At 36.9% G+C, this 23,123-nt stretch overlaps 2 protein-coding genes and 1 long non-coding RNA gene across 3 annotated transcripts in view; 1 reads left to right on the forward strand and 2 right to left on the reverse strand.

The window, feature by feature from the left end:
- The first annotated feature begins 1,465 nt into the window (after positions 1-1,465).
- The window catches only part of LOC131301151 (uncharacterized), a 99,217-nt gene continuing 77,559 nt past the window's right edge, over positions 1,466-23,123 (forward strand). Inside the window, exon 1 of the mRNA XM_058327333.1 lies at positions 1,466-1,514. The gene's annotated coding sequence lies outside the window, so the exon portion shown is untranslated. The remainder of the gene's footprint in view (positions 1,515-23,123) is intronic.
- Positions 5,048-8,898, reverse strand: LOC131301164 (uncharacterized). Its single transcript, XR_009191177.1, has 3 exons — positions 8,769-8,898; positions 5,862-7,640; positions 5,048-5,397 (listed from the first exon to the last, which is right to left on the reverse strand). It is a non-coding gene; the product is annotated as an uncharacterized LOC131301164 (long non-coding RNA).
- On the reverse strand, positions 9,058-9,996 carry LOC131299798 (uncharacterized). Its single transcript, XM_058325373.1, has 2 exons — positions 9,531-9,996; positions 9,058-9,450 (listed from the first exon to the last, which is right to left on the reverse strand). The coding sequence occupies exons 1-2, from the start codon at positions 9,897-9,899 to the stop codon at positions 9,058-9,060; spliced, it is 762 nt and encodes a 253-aa protein (XP_058181356.1). The 5' UTR covers positions 9,900-9,996.

The raw sequence follows: 23,123 nt of genomic DNA on the forward strand, positions 1-23,123 counted from the left end.
AATGGATCCAAACGCGTTTTTCCTTGCGTGGTTCCCTGCAAATCTTCTTTGCGAATAACAGAACTCAAAAAGGATGTGTTCCTTTGGATTTCGTTTGATAATAGTGATATATGGTTGAGATTCGTAGGTAGATGAGATTATGATTAAGATTGGTAATGAGAAGAGATTAGTAAGGAGATGGTGATGAATATATTTGTTTGAGATGAAATTAGATTATGAGATTATTAATATTATGTTTGTTTCACATTGGATAGGATTTGATTAATAGTATACATTTCCGTTTTCGCCCTTTACATGGGATAAGATTGGCAATGAGATGAGATTAGTGAAGGCTATTTTTTGTATTTGTGCATTGTCAACGAGTGGATTGGATTGTTAATACCAAATGGGAGAGACCTTTCTCAATACCCCCTAATGACCGGCTCCCAAACCCATTGGACACATAGTCCACATCTCTTTTTGGTTACCAAACAAGTATTTTTAATTTTAAAAATACTTTTGGACGGCTCGGATGAACCAAATGGACCAAACTGATCCAGAGAAAATGGACAGAATAAGCATCTAATAGATAGTTGGACGGATCACCTAACACACTTCAAACACATATTACAATTTCACCTTTCTAACTCCATCAAGGAAACCTTTAAAATCCTCCACAGTGTATTCTTTGATATCGAACTTAACCTTAATCCACATCGCTACTTTAGTTTTGATCACCTCATCACTTGCCCTACTCCTGTTGAAGTATTATTGAACACGTAGTCATTCCTCGCTAACCACAATGACCAAATTGTAACAAATAATGTTGTTTCCCACAAATGATTCTCCAAATTTCTAAATATATTGTCAAACCATCAAGTAAAGAGAGCTTCCGAGAAGTTTAACCACACTTTCCTCAACACCTCCCCCCCCCCCGGGCCCTTTTTTTCTTGACTCAGTATTTTTTCCCATTACAACTAGGTGTTTGACTCAGTATTTATTTTTTCCCATTACAACTAGGTGTTCGACTCAGTATTTTTTCCCATTACAACTAGGTGTTCAGGCCAGTTTACTTACACCTCGATTAATCTCGAGAACATGAAGTGCATGCTGAGGCATATAAATATGTTGTAATTGCTCTTCCACGCAGATCACGGATCCCTTCAACCTCCAACTGGTAATATATGCACGCTTATGTTCCTGATCTTTAAGCTTAGAAGCCTAGAAGGATAGATATGATCAGTTTGTAGTTGTACATCTTTCGCCAAACGATGAAAACAATACACAATTTTTCACCTCTTTTATCTATACTTTGTCGATCGATCGGCTTGGTTATGTTCGTATCTGTATTCTTGCCAAATGCACCATGAAGCTTAATCTCATTTCCTGTGATTCATGTATTCACGTACGCCTGTCGGCCTGCATGTGTGCTGTGATTTATGGTTTTTTTAATTTTTTTATTTCCTACGTGTAGGGTGAATAGTCGTGATTGTCGATCTGAGAACCGGGTAGCCGCTTTCTGCAGCATCTCAAGAGTAAGATATCTGCGTTGTTTGATTTGTGGATTAACTGTTCGAGATAAGACTAATTATACCTAATATTATGTTTTGTTCTCAAATGACTTTTAGGATTATCAATCCTAGTGTTAATTTTATTTCTATATGGGAGTACTAAATAATACCGGGGGAGGTGGAATTGTGTAGGATTAATAAAGAAGGGATTGGTTTAAAAAAATATTCGGATGCTATTCTCAAAACGTATTTTCGAAATTATTTTTTCTAAAAATTTATATCGAAATTTTTTTTTCAAAATATTTTTATTGAAAAAAATACTTTCATAATTTTTTTAAAAAGATATTTTTCAAAACTTTTTGTTTCAAAAAATAATTTGCAAAATTGTTTTCAAAATTTTATTTTTTTTTCAAATTTATTTTTCAACTATTTTTTTTTTTCAAAAAGACTATTTTCAAAAGTTTTTTGAAAAACAAACTGAATCCAAAGACTATTTTTTGCAAAACGTTTTTCAAAAAGAGTTTTTGTAAGAAACACTATAATAAAATTGTTTTCGTTACTTATTTTAGAAAAACTATGTCTTTTTCAAAAAAAGAGAAGTTTTTAACAGTTTCTTTTTTTCATAAAAAAATATTTTCAGAAACTTTTTAAAATTTTTTTTTTTCCTTATCCCATATGTAATCTCATGTGAATCAAACTTGGAATCAGGTAGAATTAGAGATGAAATTAATTCAAGATAAATAGTTTATGGACTAACATAATCTCCACAGGTTTTAATCTACGAATTAAATAGGTTTTTTTTTTTTTGGGACACCTTAGAAATGCATCGATAAAGGAAACGAAGTTGTATTACTATATTGGTATGTTTACATGGGTTTTAAAGTTGCTGAGTTTTGTCCAACTTTTTCTAGCTTTCTCCCCCTTTCAACATATATATGTCATAATTGCAATCTTTTAGAACTTTTTCCTATGTATTCTAATTTCCAGATCATCGCGCGATCGAGTTCTTGGCCTTGCAAATTGGGAATATCTTTATCCAATATTTCCATAAATTAAATAATTTGATTTCCTTATAATGTGGGGTAATATATATTGTCAATGTAAGACTTGTACATCCAGGTTATTTTCTTTCTTATAAAATAATATCGATCTGTAATTCATTTTTTTCTATTATATATGACTTTCTTAGGTCGTTTACCAACACTATGGATCACAGCAAGACCGCGTCCATCCTCCACATCGTCCACCTAGTTGGAAATTTCGCTGAAAAGTTCATCAAATTGCTCTCAGGTCCTTCATCGATCTGAAGAGATAGATATACTACTTGGTTGCTCGATCTTGCTCAATCATGTTTTACATCTCGCTAGCTAGCTTATTAGTAATCTGCATGTGGATTCACAAATGCATGCCACCTCAACTATTTTTAACTTTTTTGTCCAATTTTTGCAGAAAAATTTGCGAAGAGACGTGCTGACAGGGCAAGAAGATGGTGAACCGTTGAAGGCAGGGGTACGAGGAAGAATGATCGACCATTGGGTAATGCTTTCTTTGCATATATATATATACAGTCCCCTTCAGGTAAGGGCGCCCTTACCTTGTTAAGGTAAGGGCTTCCCTTTTTCTCCCTTTTTCCGATCGAAGTTCGATGATCCGAGCCGCTCAATGTGTTCAGAACGTGATTTTAAGGGTACCCGCGAGAAATCAGCAAAAAAAAATATTAGGAAGGGCTTCATTCGAACAGTTTTTATTTGAACCGTTCGATAAAAAATAAACAAAAACTGCTCGGATAAAGCCCTTCCCGGTCATTTTTTTGCCGATTTCTTGCGAGTACCCTTAAAATCACGTTCTAAACACATTGAGCGACTCGGATCATCGAAATTCGATCGGAAAATGGAAGGTCCTTACCTTAACAAGGTAAGGGCGCCCTTACCTGATTGAATCTGTATATATATATATATATATATATATATATATATATGTTTATTTTATTCTAAGTAATTAGTATCCTTTTGCATGTGTGACAAGAGAAAGCTTGTGTCGACGATCGGTCCAATTTACCCGTTCAATTTTTCTGAAGTCAATGCAAGATTGAATATTAGTATTTAACATACATATTTTACTTCTGTGCTACATTGAAGACTAGTAAGGACGTTGATTTAACCTCTATAATTCATTGAAGCTATATATACGTAAAGCTTTAAGGAAATTAAGTAGGTTTAATGACTTATTTAGATTGCTGGGCGTGCATTAATTCAAGATAACGCAAAATGCTTTTAAGATTTAAAGTTAGACATCATCATGATTTTGATAATTTTGAGCTACATTAATTCTTATTTTGTAAAGGGTTTCAACGTCGTCCTAACGGTTTTCAAACTGTAATTTTTTTCCAGGAGATTCAGAGTGATGGAGACCTTATATATGCTGAGCTTGCTTTAGAAATGGATAAATAAGAGCTCCAAGTTTCTCTTTATGTTTCGATCATCATATATACTCTTCCGGGGCCCTATTAATGAAGTGTACATGTTTAAGATTTATTATTTATGTTGTAATGGTTTGTTTAAGGCTTTAAACCCGTGGTATTGTAATAATTTGCCTACTTTGAGTACGTACTATCAGAACTTTTTTCAGTTGGGCCTGTAACGATATTTTAATTATTGCACTAGACAACTTTGGATTTAATTAAGTTTATGGAGTATATATATATATATATTTCTAAGCTAATAAGATTTGGTAAAGAGATCCCTAAACTTATTTATATATTAGAAATCCTCGATCATAAGGTATGAGATAGAAAAATCAGTTCGTCCTTAACGAGACGAGCTCTTATGTATTCGGTTACATGAATCGACTAGAAACAAAGCAATTATAATCGGAGGCTGCAGTTGAGCCCGGGAAGATCTTTGGAATCGTCTTCCAAGGTATAGTAGGGATGTTTGGATTGGATGAGATTGTTGATAGCTAGCTTTGTGATAGGTGCGTGCGTAAGTGTTTGCATTTACGCCCCTAAGTTACTGTTATGTTCATTTATCATGTTACTTGGAGTTTGATACTCGTTTTCCTTGTGTTTGCATTTACGCCCCTAAGTTACTGTTACGTTCATTTACCATCACTACAACAAAAATGGCTTTTTATAGCATTATCTCACAGCATTCTTTTAAGAATGCTATGAAAGAAAACCAATTACAGCGTTCGGTGTCAAAGGAGCGGCGAAAAAACTGGCGCCTAGATTACTATAGCGTTCATAGTAAATAATAGGCTATGTTTGGTAACACTGCCACTTTTCTGTTTTCTGTTTTCTATTTCCTAAAATCAATTTCTACTTTTCCTAAAAAAAAAGTGAAAGCAGAAAATATGTTTGTGTCAACCTGTTTTAAAAAAAAAAAAAAAAGAATTTCTAAAACCAGTTTTTACTTTTCCTAAAAATGTCTCTCTTGTAATTTCTCCACTAATTTCCAAACGATACAGGGGAAAGTTAGAACAATTCTGCTATTGGACAATTTAAATTGAATCAAACCAATCTAACCGTCAAATTGAATCAAACCAATCTAATGTCAAACTGAAAATCAAACCACTCCAATCACTCTCATAGTCTCATAAAAGCAAGTAAGGAAAGTACAAAAACATGAATTCTGACAAAGAAACAAGAGCTGTCAAAACATCCTTGTAAAATGCTATCAATTCTGCCAATGGACAATTCTGCCTTTGGAGTCTCTTACCACTACTGCAATGGATGCTTCACTACCAATGCATCAAAGCCTTTGGCTATTAAAGATTTGGCGGGCAATAGTATTGCGAACTCTAGCCATTTCTCGCAATTGAGCGGGGGTGACATTAATCTGTTGAGAAGAGCTCCTACGGCCTTGCTCACTTTCAACAATCAAATCTTCCTTGCTATAGAATTTGAACACTGCATCATTTTTGTCATGCATCCTTATAAAGTTGTGGACCGTGCAACAAGCGGTTGGCAAATATTTTTGGGTCCGCACACTAAAGCCTTTAGGCATTTGTTTCAAGATAGGAAATCATAATTCCTGGCTAACCGAAGGAACAAATTCAGTTCTTATTAGGCAATTTAAATCATTAGGTACACAGCCAACAAAGCTATCTCAGCAAACTCCCTACGGCATAAAGCCAGGAGTCACCAAAGCAAAAGAAACGAAAAAAAATCTACACAGCCAAGAACTAATCAACAAAATGAAAACAACCAATTTCTGCCACCCTAGTAAACAGTTCATCTACTACAGAAGATCCTGACCAAAAATTCAGAGCAGTTGCTATTGGGAGGATTACTATTTTTTCTATTCCAACGCGATAAAAAAGATGCTTCAAACTTCAAAGAAACACGACATAACTTTCAAGAAATTAACTAACCCCAACTTGAGAGAGATTGTGTTTGAGCTTTCATAGTCATGTACATGGCCGACAGACTTGCATATATTGTTGACAGACTCTGATGATTGGCCTTCTTCAAAGACCATGTCATCTGAGTCAGCAACGACATCCTTTCGAGCATTAGATACTTCCATTACCTTCAATGAAATGTTACATTAGCCACATATAATCTTGTGTAGAACATAATTGAAACAAAGAAGGGAGATAAATATAGGGATAGAATTGTATACTGCAAAAAGGCCAACAAAGTACTAAAAACTGCTGAAAAAGAAGATTGCCCAGTGACATCATAAAGATTGCCCATTAACAGTAGTCCAACAAGAAAATAAACCACAAAAGTTCCATATCCAAATAGTTGTCCAACAAGAAGAGAAAACAAACCAACCACATAAGTCTTACAATCCACAAAAGCTTACAAACCAACTACATAACCATGTCCTAAACCAAACCAACCATAAACAAAAGTTCACACATATGAAATGAAGTCCTTCTTCCTTTGCTCTGACATGCCAAGGAATATTGGTCTCCATGAAGGGTCATCCTTCAGTAGTTTCATCCCTTTCGTATACGATGCTCCATCTAGGTCTTTCATGGCATTAAGAGTTTTTATGCACTCAGCCAGCAAACCTTGTGGCTCACCATGGTCTTGAGAAGTCACACTAACACTAGTGCTCTTAGCATTATGCTTTGCTTCAAGGATGTCACGCCCCGCCCCGCAAACGACACCCAAAGTAGGCCCGAGTCGGCGTGGCCACGTGGCATTCCACACAAAAAACCACACTACACTCTACAACCAATCAGAATACAACCTAGCGGAAGACTTCTCACAATAAAACAGAAATGAGTCAACGCACCGATCAACCAATCACAAGCCTGCATAGCTAAAACCATAACCACTACTACAAGACTTATTAAGTTCTATACTTCAACATATTTACCAATGACTAAACTACAACTTATAAAAATCAATTCCTTCAATAACTACCTACAGCACGCTCGACCACCAACACCTCCCAAAGCTAATACTCGAGTGCACCTCAACACGTCGACCGGTAGTGGAACCACTCTAAGGAACCTACTACCTGGCAGACCAAAAAGGAAAGCCAGAGTGTGTGAGATATAGAAATGCTCAATAAAATATCACAATACCCATAAGAATATCAATCAGAATATTCACCACCAACATAACTGCAATACCCATATGAGTATATTAGTTATAACCACCACATCCGCCAAACATAGCAATATTATCCAATAAACAACCACGTAACAATAACTGAATTAACGACAGCCTGAATGTAAATCACACAAGCATGCAGTGACACGTCTGCCACATTCCCATGTACCCAAGGCATTGTGTCCCGCAAACCATGCTCCCAACCTCCGTTAATTAGACGGAATGGCATACGACATGGCGTGACTCACTCCACAATCCTTTCGCAGGTACAATCAACATACAACAAGCATGCATACCATTAGCTAAAACAATATATAGCATGATATAAAATTTCGACCACATATATCCATATCAATAGCTAAACCTCGATTAGCATGATATCATTGATATATAATCACCTCCACCACATTATTTACATATCGATAATCATATTGAAAGCTAAAATACCATTAGCAAGATATATACATACCACCATAGCAATATCTTATTGAGAAGAACCATATCAGACACACTCACCTTTCATTCGACTGGAGTATGCCAAACTTACGGTTTCGGCACCTCCTAAAAGACCGGCTCGTTACCTAGCCACAAGTTAACCCATATCAGCATATGAACATCTAGGAATGTTAAACCAAATGCTAGACTAACAAATCATAACATGCCTTCTACACTAGCTAATGGGGCAAACACTACACAAAGTCACCAAAATCTCTAGAGGTGTCCGGGAGTACCCACGTACCCGGGAGACCTCACACATCTTTTCCATACTCCAAGGTACTCCAACACACCCAAATATATCAAATATAAAGACCCATAAGTGTACAATCTCAACCAAACAGCCCAACGCAACAAAACAGTAAAAACTGGTGCAAAGGCAGAATTTAGGTCAACTTTAGATGCAAATCTGTTATCGCTCGGACATACCCATGATGCATGGGATGTATCGTTGGAAAGCTCTATGTGTCTAGTTTCTAACAAAACAAACGGTGTGTCATTTCGAGTCCCGAGCTAGGAGTTATGGCCATTATACCAAAGTCTGTCGCTGCTGCCAGATTCTACGCGGGAATAAGTAAAATTGATTGAAAAATCATAACTCTTTCATCTTAAACCCAAAAATATTGAAACCAACACCCAAAGTTGCACCACTACAAGCCCTACACTCAGTTAAAATCCCAGGTTCAGAAACGAGAGGAGGTTAACCCAACAATCAAAAGAAAAACCGATTCGCAACCATTTTCGCCCTAGTCAACCAACCCTGCTTTAGAAATTCACCAAAAATTGTATACTTAACCAAATTACTTGATTCCAACGCCAATCTCTTCTTAACTTAAATATGCAGCTCCTGTAAAAGACCCAAAGCCACCCAAAATGTTCATCATGCCCAGAAAGTTAAAAGAAGACAGCCACGCACAGAATCGCACATCCAGCAAACAGCCAGTATTCAAAAATTCATAACTAATTGTGTGATTATCGGTTTTGCATGATCTTGGTACCGAAATCTTCGTATTGAAACGTACTTTTACAGTTATGAAGACACCAAAAATTGATTCCTAGCAGAAGGGCCCCCAAACGACAGATTACCAAAACCCACGAATTTGACCCAAAACATGAACTTTGTCAATTTCCTTCCAAAACTCAATCCATGGAGAATCTAACCACACAAATATAAAATTAAACATGGATTACACTTCTAGAGTACAAGAACTTACTTGTCACCGAGTTGGATCGTCGAAAACGGACCTCTCCTTCCTCCCTCCCCTTTGCCGTGACCTCCTCCTCCTTTTCTCTCCCCCTCTCTCGCTCTCCCTCTCTCTCTCTCTACGTAGAATATCAGGGAAAGGGGAAAGAATGAGATATTTAACAAATATCTACCTTTGAAAAATTATGTGGTGTAACCACACCACCCATCCACTTATGCAACCGACCAATAGCATTTAGTTAAATTCCCATCAAATAATAATTAACCCTATAAACACATAATTCAATTAAAATATGAGTTTAAAATACTAAATATCCGGGACGGGTATTACAAAGGATATCCACCCTCCTCTTGCTACTTTCTACAAGAGCACTTAAAGATGCACTGAGGTTTGCAGACAATGAGTCCCTCTTCTTACTCTTGCTACTCTCCTTTGGCTCAGTAGTCTTCAAAGCCTTCATATCAAAAACCTTTTTGCCTTTTCCACTAACCACTACATTCGTTACTTCTATTTCGCCATCGTCTTTGTCCTGTTTAAGTTGGAATGAGGGATCAGAACTATCTGTTCCAGACGGGGAATGGACTGATGGGTGAGCATTGAATCCTGTTGCAGTGGTATCTCCAAGTATTCGGGTCATCGCTGCATAGTGTGGGAAACCTTTTTTCCTGAAATGCTTGGCCTTCTTATTAACCTAAGTGAAGAACAAAGTGGCCTGTATCAGACTTAATTGATAAGCATGAGTAAAATAAAAGGGAATAGGTCACTTCTAACCTTATATAGCTTCTCCCAGAGGTTATCATCAGCAGTAACAGTACCTTTTTCCGCACACCACCCAACGCCACTTTGGTCACAAAGGCTTTTAAATTTGGTGTGCATAGTGCGTAGTTGGTTGAACTTGTTTTTTATTTGAAGTTCAGAGTATTCATATTTAGCTCTAGCAGAAAGACTCTTCCTCATCCTAGCCCAACTTTTTATCTGAAAAGTCCCAGTATCTCTACTACCCATTGTTTTCACCTCCTCCTCCATAATGTCAATAAAAAACGCTTCATTTTTCTTCGACCACAGGGAATCGGCTACACCTCTCACTTCAACATCATCATCATCCTCAATCTTGATACTTACATTGCCTTTGGTAGCCATTTCCTATTTATAAATCACCCCACAATTGGTCTAAATAAGATCTCAGATTTATTTGGGCGAAGTAGAACTATAGATTCAAGAAATCTCATGAATAAGTCAAAGGAAAAATGAATTAGGCCAATCCACATCAATTCTGCAAACCTGAATACAAGCAAAGTACTTGGCAAAAAACATTTTCACGAAGCAATAGAGTAATATCTCACTCGAAGCCGACAAAAATGAATTAGGCCACTAAAGTACGATTACAAACAAACTAGACCATAACATTGGAGAAATCAGGTGATTATTTACATTTCAATACAGGAACGGCACAACCAACGACCGCGGTACAGTACAACAAAAGCAGATTCAGCTGCGTTCTATATATATAACTCTCTATATCCATCCTTCTACGCATGTACGCATATGGTTACAGATATATGTGCAATACATCTAGAAATACGAATCAAAAAAGCGATCAAACAAGTGACGAAATCCGAGGAGTGTTGGACAAAGATCGATCGATCGAGATCGAGATCGAGATCGATATTGAGAGAGAGAGAGAGAGAGAGAGAGAGAGAGAGAGAGAGAGAGAGAGAGAGAGAGAGAGAGAGAGAGAGAGAGAGAGAGAGAGAGAGAGAGAGCTTTTCAGCCGCTTGGGATCGAGAGAGATCGATGGATCTGGGGAAAGACTCAGATGAGATAAGGAGAAGTCGCCTGTTATATCAGAAGCGGAACACGACTTCAAGATTTGGCAGCCGGTTTTTTATTTTTAGAAGAAGTGAAAGTAGACTTTTGGTACTTTTTCAATTTTCAAAAATTTAGAAAACTCATTTTAATTTTTAAAAATGAAAATAGATAACCAAACAAACTTTCGGTTCTAAATTTTAAAAATTTTGAAAATGAAAACAGAAAACAGGAAATGAAATGGTTACCAAACAAGACCATAGCATTCCCCAAAAATTACTTTACTTAAAAACCCTAAATCGCACACCCCCTTCTGAAAAATTTCATTCTTTCATCTGAAATCAGAGGCGCAAAAGGGTTGAGGGCTTCTGGCTAAACCTAGAGAGAGAATACACTCCCCTTGAAAAATTGTTCCCTTTTCTACCACATACAGAGGGAATCCTTGCTCTAGGTAATCCTTGCTCTGTATTGTTTAAACTGCATTCGGCAGTCATCTACAAATTCCTATTCCGCTTCACCCGTTGGTTTTCACGATTAGTGCACCCCTGGCGTCAGGCAACCTCCTATGGTGTTCCTACCACCGGCAAACTCACCGCTCAATTGATTGATCAATCCCCAGAGAAATTACCCACAACCTCCAACGATTGATCGATTAATCGGGGGTCTCAACCGGTCTTCTCGTCCGGCGACTGCGGCCATTAAATCCACCGCTTTGTCCAGATTTGGTGGAATAGGTTCACCTGTTCTTCAATCGGGTGCTACCAGACATTCATGCGGTGGGTTCTTCCATCTCCGGCGTGCGGTGGGTTCTTCCATCTCCGGCGTTGGGCAACCTATTATGGTGTTCCTACTGCCGGTCAACACACAATCTCCACCGATTAATCGACTGAGCGGTGAGTCTCAACTGGTCTCATCTTGCCTGGCGACGACTACGGTGAAGATGGTAGTGAGTCGTGAGGGGTTTGTTCACGGCCACCAGCTGATTCACGCCTACATGAGCCCGTAGGGTGCGGTGTGGCTGTTAAGGTTGGGCGCTGCAGAGGTAGCCGGCGGTTTGAATCTGCAGGAGGTGGTGCCTGATCAGGGAGGGTCTAGCCGAACCACCATTGAAGGACTCCTGGATTCCATTCACTACACAGTCTCGGAATTCCGGGACTGCGGCTGAAGGTAATGGATCATGGATCTTGTTTTCAATGATTCTGAAAGTTTTGTGCTTATTAGTTTTGAACATTAACTGGTTGTGGTTTGGCAAACTCGTGAGCTAGTTAGGTTATCTGTTTTACTGTCAATTTGTTGCTGGACTGTTGGGCTAGTGTACTGTTAGTATTTGAGGTTTCAACCTAGGTGCTGCAAACAACAACATTAGATGTTGTGTTACTTGATACTTGGATTCATGCCCAGATTAGTTACTGGGCTGATTGCCCATTTTGGGGCTCAACTGTATGGTCTAGTTACTAGCCTCTCTGCCCAATTCAGGGCTCAAATGCTGTGCTATGTGTTGCAGAGCTACATTAAATTCCATGATACTTTGATTCACTTGCCTGGTTCTTTAACGTAGTGTGGTGCGACTGGGGCTGTTCTTGACTCGATTGGTGGACGTGCTTTGATCGAAAAGGGTAGCCTCGCAGGCTATCACTGATTAGATTCATGGTGGTGCTCTAATTGAAAGGGGGATCCAAAAATCCAAGGAGGATGAGTTGCAACAACAAGTCTCTGATGAACCTGGGAAGCCGCATCCGAAAATCCACACCGTTTTTTCCACAAAGTGTACTCCTTACTTTGATTGGCAAGCTGTGGGACTCATTCACAGCTTCCATACGAGTGGCCAATTTGGGAATATAATGAGGCTTCTCAGTTGTACAGATGAGGACCTAAAGAATTATAAGGGCCATGATCTGGCTCCCACCCACTATGTTCCATCCGTGAGTTGACATCCGTTAACAGGCGATTGATAATTCTATTGCTGCCCTATTTTTTTTTTTTTTTTGTTTCCTTTTTTGGTATTTCGTATTTTTTGTCCTTCTACTTATTGACTTCTTCGGAAAAACTAAGGTTGATGAACTCCCCTTGTCTGATTTAGCCCAACTGTACTCACTGACTTGCTGTTTGTTTGTAGCATTTGTAAGGACTTTCAAAAATATCATTAAAGCTCTAATTCAGTAGCTGCTTGGATCTCATCATGTTGGTCACAAAAGGGACCTATTAAACATTATCTGTTTGTAGTATTAAAAAATTTCGATGTATTAGATTCACTATTTACCCTACATGAAGAGTACAAATGAGGTGAATCCGTTGCAATTTTTTTCTTGGAACTAAATTATTGTGTAGCTTATTTAAAGTTTAAACAACCCTCTTGATATGTGGACGTGTTTAATTTCTTACCCTATACATGCACTTCCATCATGCTACCAAAGGTTGGCAAAGGTACATTTTTTACGATACAAAAAGTTGAATATGATGCTAATCGGTTTATATGTGCCACATCAGGTATCCTGCAATCAATAAACCTGCTGCAGTCCTGCCACTACAACAAATAGTGCTTTCAATAGCAAAAGAAAATAGCGTTCTTTGGATTACGCTGTGATAGGTGAGGCATCCAGTCCTACCTTTTGGAAAAAACGCTATAAAAGTGGATGATTTTTTCGGAACCCAATTTGATAGCGTTTTGAACCCTTTCTATTGCGTCCAAACGCGCTTCCATCCATATTTTTCCTTTTAAAATTTTAGAAGTTCTACTTTCCCAAAGTTTCTAGGTTTTCAGAATAGGTCTCGTCGAAAACATTCCTCTCCCTAAATCTGATGCTAGTCGCCCTAAATCGTCTCAGAATCACATCGGGTGAGCAGCCTTTCGGCACTAGATCCCGAGGCCATTCTTCTCCACCCTCGTCTTTGAAGTGGCAATTTGAATTTTCCCCGCTAGTCTCTCTCTCTCTCTCTCTCTCTCTCTCTCTCTCTCTCTCTCTCTATGTGTGTGTGTGTGTGTGTGGCCATTTACAGTGTAGATACATATATTGAATTTTATACAATATAAGTGTCAATTTTTTAATGGGCTAGTTTCGCTACTGGTGGTTTGAGCAGAGCACAGAACATGTTCTATGGAATCTCCGGTGTTCAAATTGCTTGATGTGGAGAGGATGATTGGTGCTGGGTCTTTCTTTCCATTTGGAGTCTTACATGAGGAGTGCACATTACATTGTCGGTGGGCTTGTCTCTTCAAATCCACTACCTGTTCCACAAGTTTCAAGCCTTCTACAGAAATGGATGCAAAAGTCGTACTTGGATGAGGTTATCTTTAACATTTGTCAAGGTAGTGTCATAATTTGAAAGTATGACTTGTGAATCATTGAAACTCATCTACCTGGTGCAATTCTCTCTCTTTTTATTTTTTGCCTATCTATTGTTTGACAATACGTTTGAATGAAATTTGTAACTGAAGTCACCATCCGAGCACCCATATATGATGGGAGTGAAAAAAATTTAGTTGTGAATGAATTTCTACCAACATAGCTTTACAATTACGGAGACATTTGAAGTGTACTAATTTCTACCCATATTTGAAGTGTACTAATTTTGCAACATTTTCTCCATTAGATCCCAGTTTTGAACTGATACAGTGTTCAAACTAATGTACGGCCTTAGGTGCAGGTTCAGTTTTAGGGAGTTTGAGCGGAAACAAAGTTCCATGAAATCGCTCATTTAGTACTCCCAACACTAGCTAACTCATAAATCTAGCCATGGGTTTGAGAAACTCGCTCGTAGTATCCATCTATCCACTCTTGATATGTTTTCTATATGTCTGTACTTGTGCTGATCCAACTGACAATGGTGGCCATATTGACAACATTGGAATTGGCCAATATGTAACCCATTTTACTTTCTTTGCTTTTATCTTGGTTGATGCCTTATCAATCTTTGGGGTTCGCGTAAGCATATAAAGTGCAAGTGTTGGCCTATATAGCTCTCTCATAGTGTTGGCCATCTTTTTATTATTGCTTTAAATGGGACAGTGCATGCTTGTGTTCTTGCCATCTTATCTCATAGTATTGGCCATTTTTAATGTCTTGCCTCCTATTGTTGTGGTGTATTGTTTTGGGGAGGGTGTGGGGGAGTTGTTTTTGTTGGGAACAAGTGCTTGGTGAGCAGAGTTGTGTTTTATATATTTTCTTTCTGTGTTAAATAATCAGAGATCATTGTGAAACAACTTTCTTTAGAATATTGTTACTTTGAATTGCTATATTAGTTTCTAAATTTTATATAAATGCAAACTTGAACATATTTGGTCGTTTAATAGCTATAATCATAAGCTTATAGATAGCGTTGAGAATATTAATAATAAACATACCCTCTCAATGTATATTGTATTCTTCAATGATCTGGTTAAAAAATACTATGTAACTGGTAAGGAGTAGCTACTAAAGCAAGAATGAACCTCTGTATCCAAATTGGTGGAAATTGAAAGATTGTTTGTTCTTTGCATCCATAGAAACTTAATCCATCGTGTCTTTCTTTTGTTGGGTCAGTACTTATTGCTGTTAGGGTGGTCCATGAGTAGATGTTGCTGTAGATACAATTTAAACCTTGCAATTGAGCTTAGTACTAGTTGTGTGATTTTTCCTAATAACTTTCCTCCCTTATTTTAGGGAGAACTAAAAGGGGAGAGCTGAGCATTTACCCACGATTGTTCATGCCATTGAGCTGAGCATCAACAATCTTGGTTTCTTGGAGGTAAGATGCTTCTCCAGTTGTCCTGGTTCTTCTTGTTTTGATGGCATCACTTTCTTCCTTCCTTAGTTGCATTTCTTTCTTTCATTCATCATGCGATGTCCATCTGTTAAAGGTTGAAACACCAATGATGAACATGATTGCTGAGGGAGCGGCTGCCCGTCCTTTTGTGACCCACCACAATGACTTGAACATGAAGCTATACATGCAGATTGCACCTGAACTATATCTTAAGGAGCTAGTTGTTGGTGGACTGGACCGTGTTTATGAGATAGGAAAACAATTTAGGAATAGGAAAACAATTTAGGAATGAAGGAATTGACTTGACACATAATCATGAGTTCACTACATGTGAGTTTTATATGGCTTTTGTTGACTATAATGACTTGATGGAGCTCACAGAGAAAATGTTGAGCGGTAAGTTACAAATTTTGTGATGTCAACATGCAGTGCTTTTCTTATGGCATTAGTTTTCAAGAAAGTATGTTTTCCTTTTAAATTTCTTGGAGGGTTAGAGAGTGACACGATTGAGATCGATAATGTATGTGTTACTTTTAATGGGGATGATTAGTGATACTGGTGTCATTTATCTTTTGCAAGGGCACTATGCTCATTGTCTGCCACCATTGATCAATAATGTATGTGTTTGAATAGCTAAGTGGCTCGGCTAGTAGTTAAATGCGTGTGGTTGAAGTTCCAACTTTTTACGTAGTTTTCTCACATGAATAGTTACGTTCCACAATTGCGCACGGATTGGTATATGTCGTTCGCCAATTTGTCATGGTATGGCTGCTTCTGAGATTGTTTTTGGTTCTTGCTGACAATTATCGATCATATTCTTCTTTTTCTAATTGCAAACATTATGTTGCTTTAAAGTTGTTTTTCTCGTTAATAATTTTTACTATATCTATTGGGTTATTTTGAATAGTTCTATATTTACAGGTATGTGTTCGCCGTTGGAAGCAAAAGGATATAAACTTGGCAAAAAAGTAAGCTTCAAATAAAGAACATCTCCAAGGGCGAAGAATTGGGGTACTTGAAAGAGATGGCTTCTTAGTTTAGGATTACATTTTCTGAAAAGATAGATAACATTAGTGATTTTTTTTATGAGTGTAATTAGTCTGACTCTTAAATGTTGTTTGTGCTGGAAAATTATTCTTCAAGCTATTGTAATGAATCTTCGGTTGAATTATTTATCTTACATTGAAATTGTATCGCGTTTGGATGTACTTTGATGTTGAATGGAATGCAGATTTTCTATATGAAAATGCTAGTATATTGGCATTTGTAATATTTAAAAAAAAAAAAAAAGAAGCTAAAATTGGCTAAGATAATGTTCAGAAAACGCTATTGTTTACCTTTAATAGCATTCATTGCATGCTATAAAAAGAAATAAGATAACAAGCAAAAAATGCTATCAAAGGTACAAAATACAACAGCGGGCAATGAATGCTATAGAAAGTTTTTTAACAGCGGGCAATGAACGCTATAGAAAGTTTTTAATAGCAGGTAATGAACGCTATAGAAAGTTAAGACTTTTAATTGCATGGGCTAATAAAGCGTTCTCCAGAACGCTATCTATTACCTACCATAGCGTTTTTTGCATGCTATTGAAAGCGTTTTTTGTTGTAGTGCATCATATTACTTGGAGTTTGATTCTCGTTTTCCTTGTTCAGGACTCGGGGAGCAATAGAATGGTATTTCGAGGTAAACCGATGAGCTAAAGTACGCCAAAGAGATTCCTTAGCATGAGAAGGCTGACAGACGGTATAAAAGCACAAAATTAAATGCTTCCTTCCCTTCTTTCTACTAAACCTGAAAGCATGCCTAGCTAAAAGCTGTCAAAGCAGCTGTGAGAGTGAAGTTATTTGGCATAATTTCTTCTTTCACCTCTGAGAAAAGCTTAAGATCGAGCATCGTCCAGGTGCCCATGAGATGCACATGCAAGCCCCTATAATCAAAGAAGTCCAGGATACCACACTTTTGCGAGGCAAACTACTACTATAATAAAGCATAAAGACCACAATTTAGTTTTTAGTTGTGATATTTTGTTATTAATCTCGGTTCGAAAACCGTACTTTTTCGATCACACTTTTTTCACGATCACAGTTTTTAGTTTTTAACCGTGATCTTTTGTTACTAATCTCGGTTGAAAATCGTGGCCTATACAGGTGAGATAAATTCGTTTCAATCACAGTTTTTACCCGTGGTAGAAAACTTTAAAAAATTGAGATTAATTTCCAAAAAAATGTGACTAATACAACAATCAGTTTTTTAATTTCAAAATCCTCACATCTGCTACCGCTCGAATTTGATCCCACGACATCTCCTGAGCGGTACAGAACACTTACCCACCACACCAAATTACATTTCAAGAGAAAATGTCAAATATTTAATTAACATATATATATATACACACCTTTTATAAGTCTTCGTACCTTTCGAAGTTTGTTTATTTTATATTAATTATAATTCTGTGTAATGCTACTACCTTTGTAGTGCCTAAAAATTGTTTGAGCAAGTTTAAATTTTTGCATATTAATTAGACATTTTCTAGCTGATGAATTTGTTTTTATTGCGTATGTACGTCCTAACAATAATTACTCAGCTATTTTTTAAATAATATTTTTTTATGTTTATTTGTTTAGATGGAGTTAATCTAGACGTTTTGAAAATAGATTTGTGATGATCTAATTTCTAGATATTTTTCTATAAGACATCACTTCAAGATATTTTTAACTTTATCTTTTGCTGAGCGTTTCATTAAATTTTTTTTATTTTTTTATGAACAAACAGGTATCTCTAAGAAAGGAATCCATACCCGTCGTCTTTTCAAATTAAAATGCATATTCTTTCTTCGGTTCACATTAATTGTTACTATGGGATAAAATATTTCGTACCATGTCCTTAAAAATATTTTTATTCAAACAATAACCACCTTGAAAATTTGAATAGATCGATTGACTTCGTTAACAATTAATTTCTATTGAAAAAAAGTGAATGCGCAGATTGTATGTTCCAGTTTTCGATCACACCTTTTTCCTGAGATAAATTCATTTCGATCACATTTTTTTCCCATGATAAAAGACTACTTTAAAAGCGTGACTAATGCAACAATTCAAGTGGGAGCATGAGAAGGCTAGGGAATCGGTCTTGGGATGTGAACTCCTTGAAAAACTTCCTTCTATTTTCAATCACGGTTAGGAATAGAAAATGAAATTGAAGAGAAAAAATTTCGATCACGTTTTTTTAGTAACCGTGATAAAATATCCAACCATATCAGTATTTTTTTTTTTTTTAAAACCAGAAAAGACCCAACCATATCAGTTTATTACTAGTAAAAGTGTGATTAAAAGTTCTTTCTCAATTTCTTTTTTTTTAATTTATTGGTAAAATTTTTATTAAAACTTGACAAAGAATACTTCGAGCATCCAATCAAAAATTGTACGGAACACCAGAAAGACAAAAAAAACATTCAAGGGCTAAAGCCCGTAAAACACATAATGGGCTAAGCCCACACCCCAAGGGCCTCAAAATGCTCAGATTTAAACACTTTCTCAATTTCTTTATCACGCTTTTATAAAAAACCGTGATTTTTCCAAATTTTGGTTCTAAAAATTGGCTATCACTAGCTTTCACTGATCTTTTATCTAACTTATTTTAAAAGGTGCGCGAATGATGTAAACTCTTTTATCTTGCCTTTTTTCTGGAGGTGGAAATTGGCTCTCACTCTTTTATCGCGCTTTTTTCTAAGGGTGGCTTTCACTGATCTTTTATCTCGCTTTTTAAAAAAAGGCGCGCGAATGATGTACTAAATGCAATCACAGTTTTAACAACACTGAGATGGGGAAAGTATTAAGCGCAACTTCTTATCTCATTTTTTTAAAGTTAAACTAAGATAAAAAATTAGCTTACAATTCTTTATAACATCTTTACTAAAATTGTGATCTTTGTGAAGTTCTTGAGTGTGACCTATATCTGTTATTGCAGTTTAACCGTATGAAAACACCCCGGCCGGCCTTATCTATGTTCCCACATTATGCATTTATACAAGTCACCTGTTAAGTCATCTACATTAAAGCTTGGGCTCTTAGAATATCTTTGTAGCGTTGCAATGGAACTGGACATATTCGAAGCCATCTTTGAGTCGGACTGCTTGAATCTTATAAACTGCTTCAAGGGTCCCAAATCTTTTGGTCCGTGGGAGATTAGAGCAATCGTGGATGACATCAAATAGTGAGCTAGCTCTAGGAATTGGTCCTTTGTTTGTGTTGTGTCGAACACAAAATTGAAAATATAAACAAAACAACAAGCGAAAATCAAGAACACAAGATTTAAGTGGTTCTCCTAATTGGTTACGTCCACGGGAGAAGAGCAAGATGATCCACTATAAACGGGGAGATAACACACAGAGCCGACTATACCCGTAACTCTCGTTGAAGCATCCAATTATAGATATTTAGGGACAAATCTCTGGCGGAACTCGATAGGGATACTAAAACCCTAGTTGGAACCCAATAGAGCATAAACCAAAACCCTAATATCTAATATTCAACATGAGAGACCCCTTAGGGGCCTCTCGAAAGGGATTCACTCAAGAAATCCAAAACCTAATGAAGAGAATATGGCTATATTTATAGCCACAGAGTCCTTCCTAAAACCAATACTTGCCCAAACAAAATTTCTTGCACCCAAAGTCTAAACCAACAAGGAAACAAATCTTTTAGAAAGTCAAATATCTTTTCTACCATCCCAAATTCAAGGCATATTTCCAACAAATCTCCATCTTGACTTGAATTCCCTCGAACTCAACATTATAGGCAATCCTCTCATTCAATCGCTCATCTCCCCAAAAGCCCCCCACGGGGCAATCACTAACTGCACAAATAAGCAAGGCTCAAGCACACCTGCTTGACCTTGTAAACGCGACTTAAGAAAACCCAGCCGCACATGCCTCCAAATTAAGCCTCTATCTTTCAACGGGCACCTCTCACTCAACGCATCCCTCCCGGATACACACGAAGATCTGCTCAAACTCCACACGGAGTTAATTACCGACTCCACCACGGAGTTACTTACCGAACGAGTATACCAATAAATATTGTCTCCTCCTTAAACTCTTGACAAACTTTATACATCTCCTCCAACAAAAAAACCCTTGAATAATCCTTGTTGAACAAACTTCTCAACTTTGTAACAAGTCGCCATTGAAACGATTACCAATTGCACAGTCCACAGCGGAAAACGAAAGCCTCGAATTGAAAACCCGGAGCTTTGATACCAGTTTGTTGTGCCGAACACGAAATTGAGAATATAAACAAAATAACAAGCGAAAATCAAGAACACAAGATTTACGTGGTTCCCCTAATTGGGTACGTCCACGGGAAAAGAGCAAGAGGATCCACTATAAACGGGGAGATAACACACAGAACCGGCTATACCCATAACTCTAGTTGAAGCATCCAATTATAGATATTTAGGGACAAATCTCTGGTGGAACCCGATAGGGATATTAAAACCCTAGGTGGAACCCAATAGAGCATAAACCAAAACCCTAATATCTAATATTCAACATGAAAGACCCTTCAGAGGCCTCTACAAAGGGATTCACTCAAGAAGTCCAAAACCTAATGAAAAGAATAAGGCTATATTTATAGTCACAGAGTCCTTCCTAAAACTAATACTTGCCCAAACAAAATTTCTCGCACCCAGAGTCTAAACTAACAAAGAAACAAATCTTTTAAGAAGTCAAATATCTTTTCTACCATCCCAAATTCAAGGCATATTTCCAACAGTTTGGTGTTGTAGAGAGAACAACAAAGTTGCGCATTGGCTTGCTGCGAATTGTCTTAATAGAAATTGTATTTTCTCTTCGAGTTGTATTCCACCCAAATTGCAATTCCTACTAGATTCTGATGTATCGCGTTGGCTTTGTGATTAATGAAATTGACATCTTCAAAAAAAAAAAAAAAAAAAAAGAGTGCTCACAAATTAGCACAAGCGTGACATAATCAAAACATTGGCTTCAAGAGTGACACTTCCCATATATATATATATATATATATATATATATATATATATATATATCTATCTATCGTGACATAATCAAATATTTCAACCTTCTCCATTTTCTTTCTATGGAAGAGCTGGGTTGCATTGCCACCAGCCGGCATTGTTCTGTTCAACAATCCCATTGCTGAACAGAATAATGTACACTTAAAATGGCATCTCCAACCAATAATGTCAAATAGATGAATTGTGATGAGCATCTAATATTGTAGATATTTGGTGTGATTAGTCCCGTTTTACATTGTTTTAACTTGCGTTTATTTAGCTTTTATAGCGATATTGCACGTAAGGTAGGTTTTGTGTGTTTCAGATAATTTGTATATATAAGGCACATTTGAATGCCAAGGAATGCTCTAGGTGCAACTAAGTACTCAAGGTCACGTGCCACCCCGTTGTGGTGCTTGAAAAGATGGTTTGGAGGTTAATCGGGATGCCCAAGGGAAGTGAGGGAGATGCGAGGATTTTACCAAAGCAATACGTCTTTTGACTAGCTGAGGGTAGAATCGTCATAATTTTTGATGTACAAAGTACTTTTGATCTAAACCACTTGGGTTAGAAAGTAGATTCGACAAGCTTTCCAACGGTCTAAAGAACATCCAAATCCGAGTTTGGGAGTTTCTGGAGCGAGCCCGTGAAGTTGTCCAAAAATCTGCCTAGCGGGTACCAGTACTGAGAATTCTTCAGTACCGGTACTGGCAGTCCAGAAGTTGTCCAAAACGTCCAAAAACTTTGGTACCGGTACTGAGGAAGTGCCAATACCGGTACTGCTTGAAAAATCTGCAGATTTTTGTAACTTTTTCAACCTTTCATTTATGAAATATTTTTAGAATATTTTTGAGGGACTTTTTATCCTTTGTAACCCATCTTTTAGGCCTTGTATATATGGGTATATGTCATTTATGGAAAGGGGGCTATCTTGTTCTTTATCCCACCTCCAGGTCCTCCACGACCAACCACGATGATGTCCGCGCCCCCGCTCTCCTTATACGTAATCCATTGTCACATGGAGGACTTTATTTTTGTTTTGTTTTGTTCCTAAGGACTTCTTCGAGACCAAAACTTCTGTGGTGCTCCCAAGTGGTATGGGAGCACCATACTCCCAATGAATTATAGCCTTTGGATTAAAAATAGATAAATCACAGTCGTTGGATGAAAACCAAAAACTAAAAGTAGAGTGGTTTTGGTAAAAACGATATGGTTTTGACCAAAAAAATGGAAGATTACTTACCACAGAAACAGGAAATACTTACTATTGGTAAGGCAACACTTACCATTGCATAAGGTAAAACTTACCATACAAACATGCATACTTATTACAACCGGTTGGTCAGGTAACAAGTTACCATGAAATTAAAAAAAAAAATAGTAACTTTTTATTTGGTGGGAAAATTTGGATATTTTAGGGATTTATATATTAGAAGAATTATCTGAAAAATGGTGTTCATTTATAAATCTAGTTTAAAATTTTAATTTGTTATGAAATATAATTAGAAGAATTATCTAAAAAAAATTTGAAAAATACTTTTCATAATTTCCAAATGACATTATAAATGTATTTAATTAATTAATTTTCAAATGGTCATTTATTATAGATATATTTAAGTAACTTAGTTTTAAATATTATGAAAAAATAAGATATTTATTTAATAATTTGATAGCTTACAAATTTAATGAATATATATTATAAAATAACGCTACAAGTTGATTGTCACAACAGAATTGAACAATAAATATATTTTTGTTTAATAGCTATTGAATAATTTTGTA

Source organism: Rhododendron vialii, chromosome 9a (assembly GCF_030253575.1).
Source record: "Rhododendron vialii isolate Sample 1 chromosome 9a, ASM3025357v1".
Lineage (NCBI taxonomy): Eukaryota > Viridiplantae > Streptophyta > Magnoliopsida > Ericales > Ericaceae > Rhododendron > Rhododendron vialii.

What these genes read in the sequence shown, in the direction of transcription:
- LOC131299798 (XM_058325373.1), bottom strand. Translation starts at nt 9,899, where the DNA reads ATGGCTACCAAAGGCAATGTAAGTATCAAGATTGAGGATGATGATGAT. An exon ending in TCTGGGAGAAGCTATATAAG is followed by an intron (nt 9,451 to 9,530) that starts GTTAGAAGTGAC and finishes TTCTTCACTTAG; the next exon opens with GTTAATAAGAAGGCCAAGCA.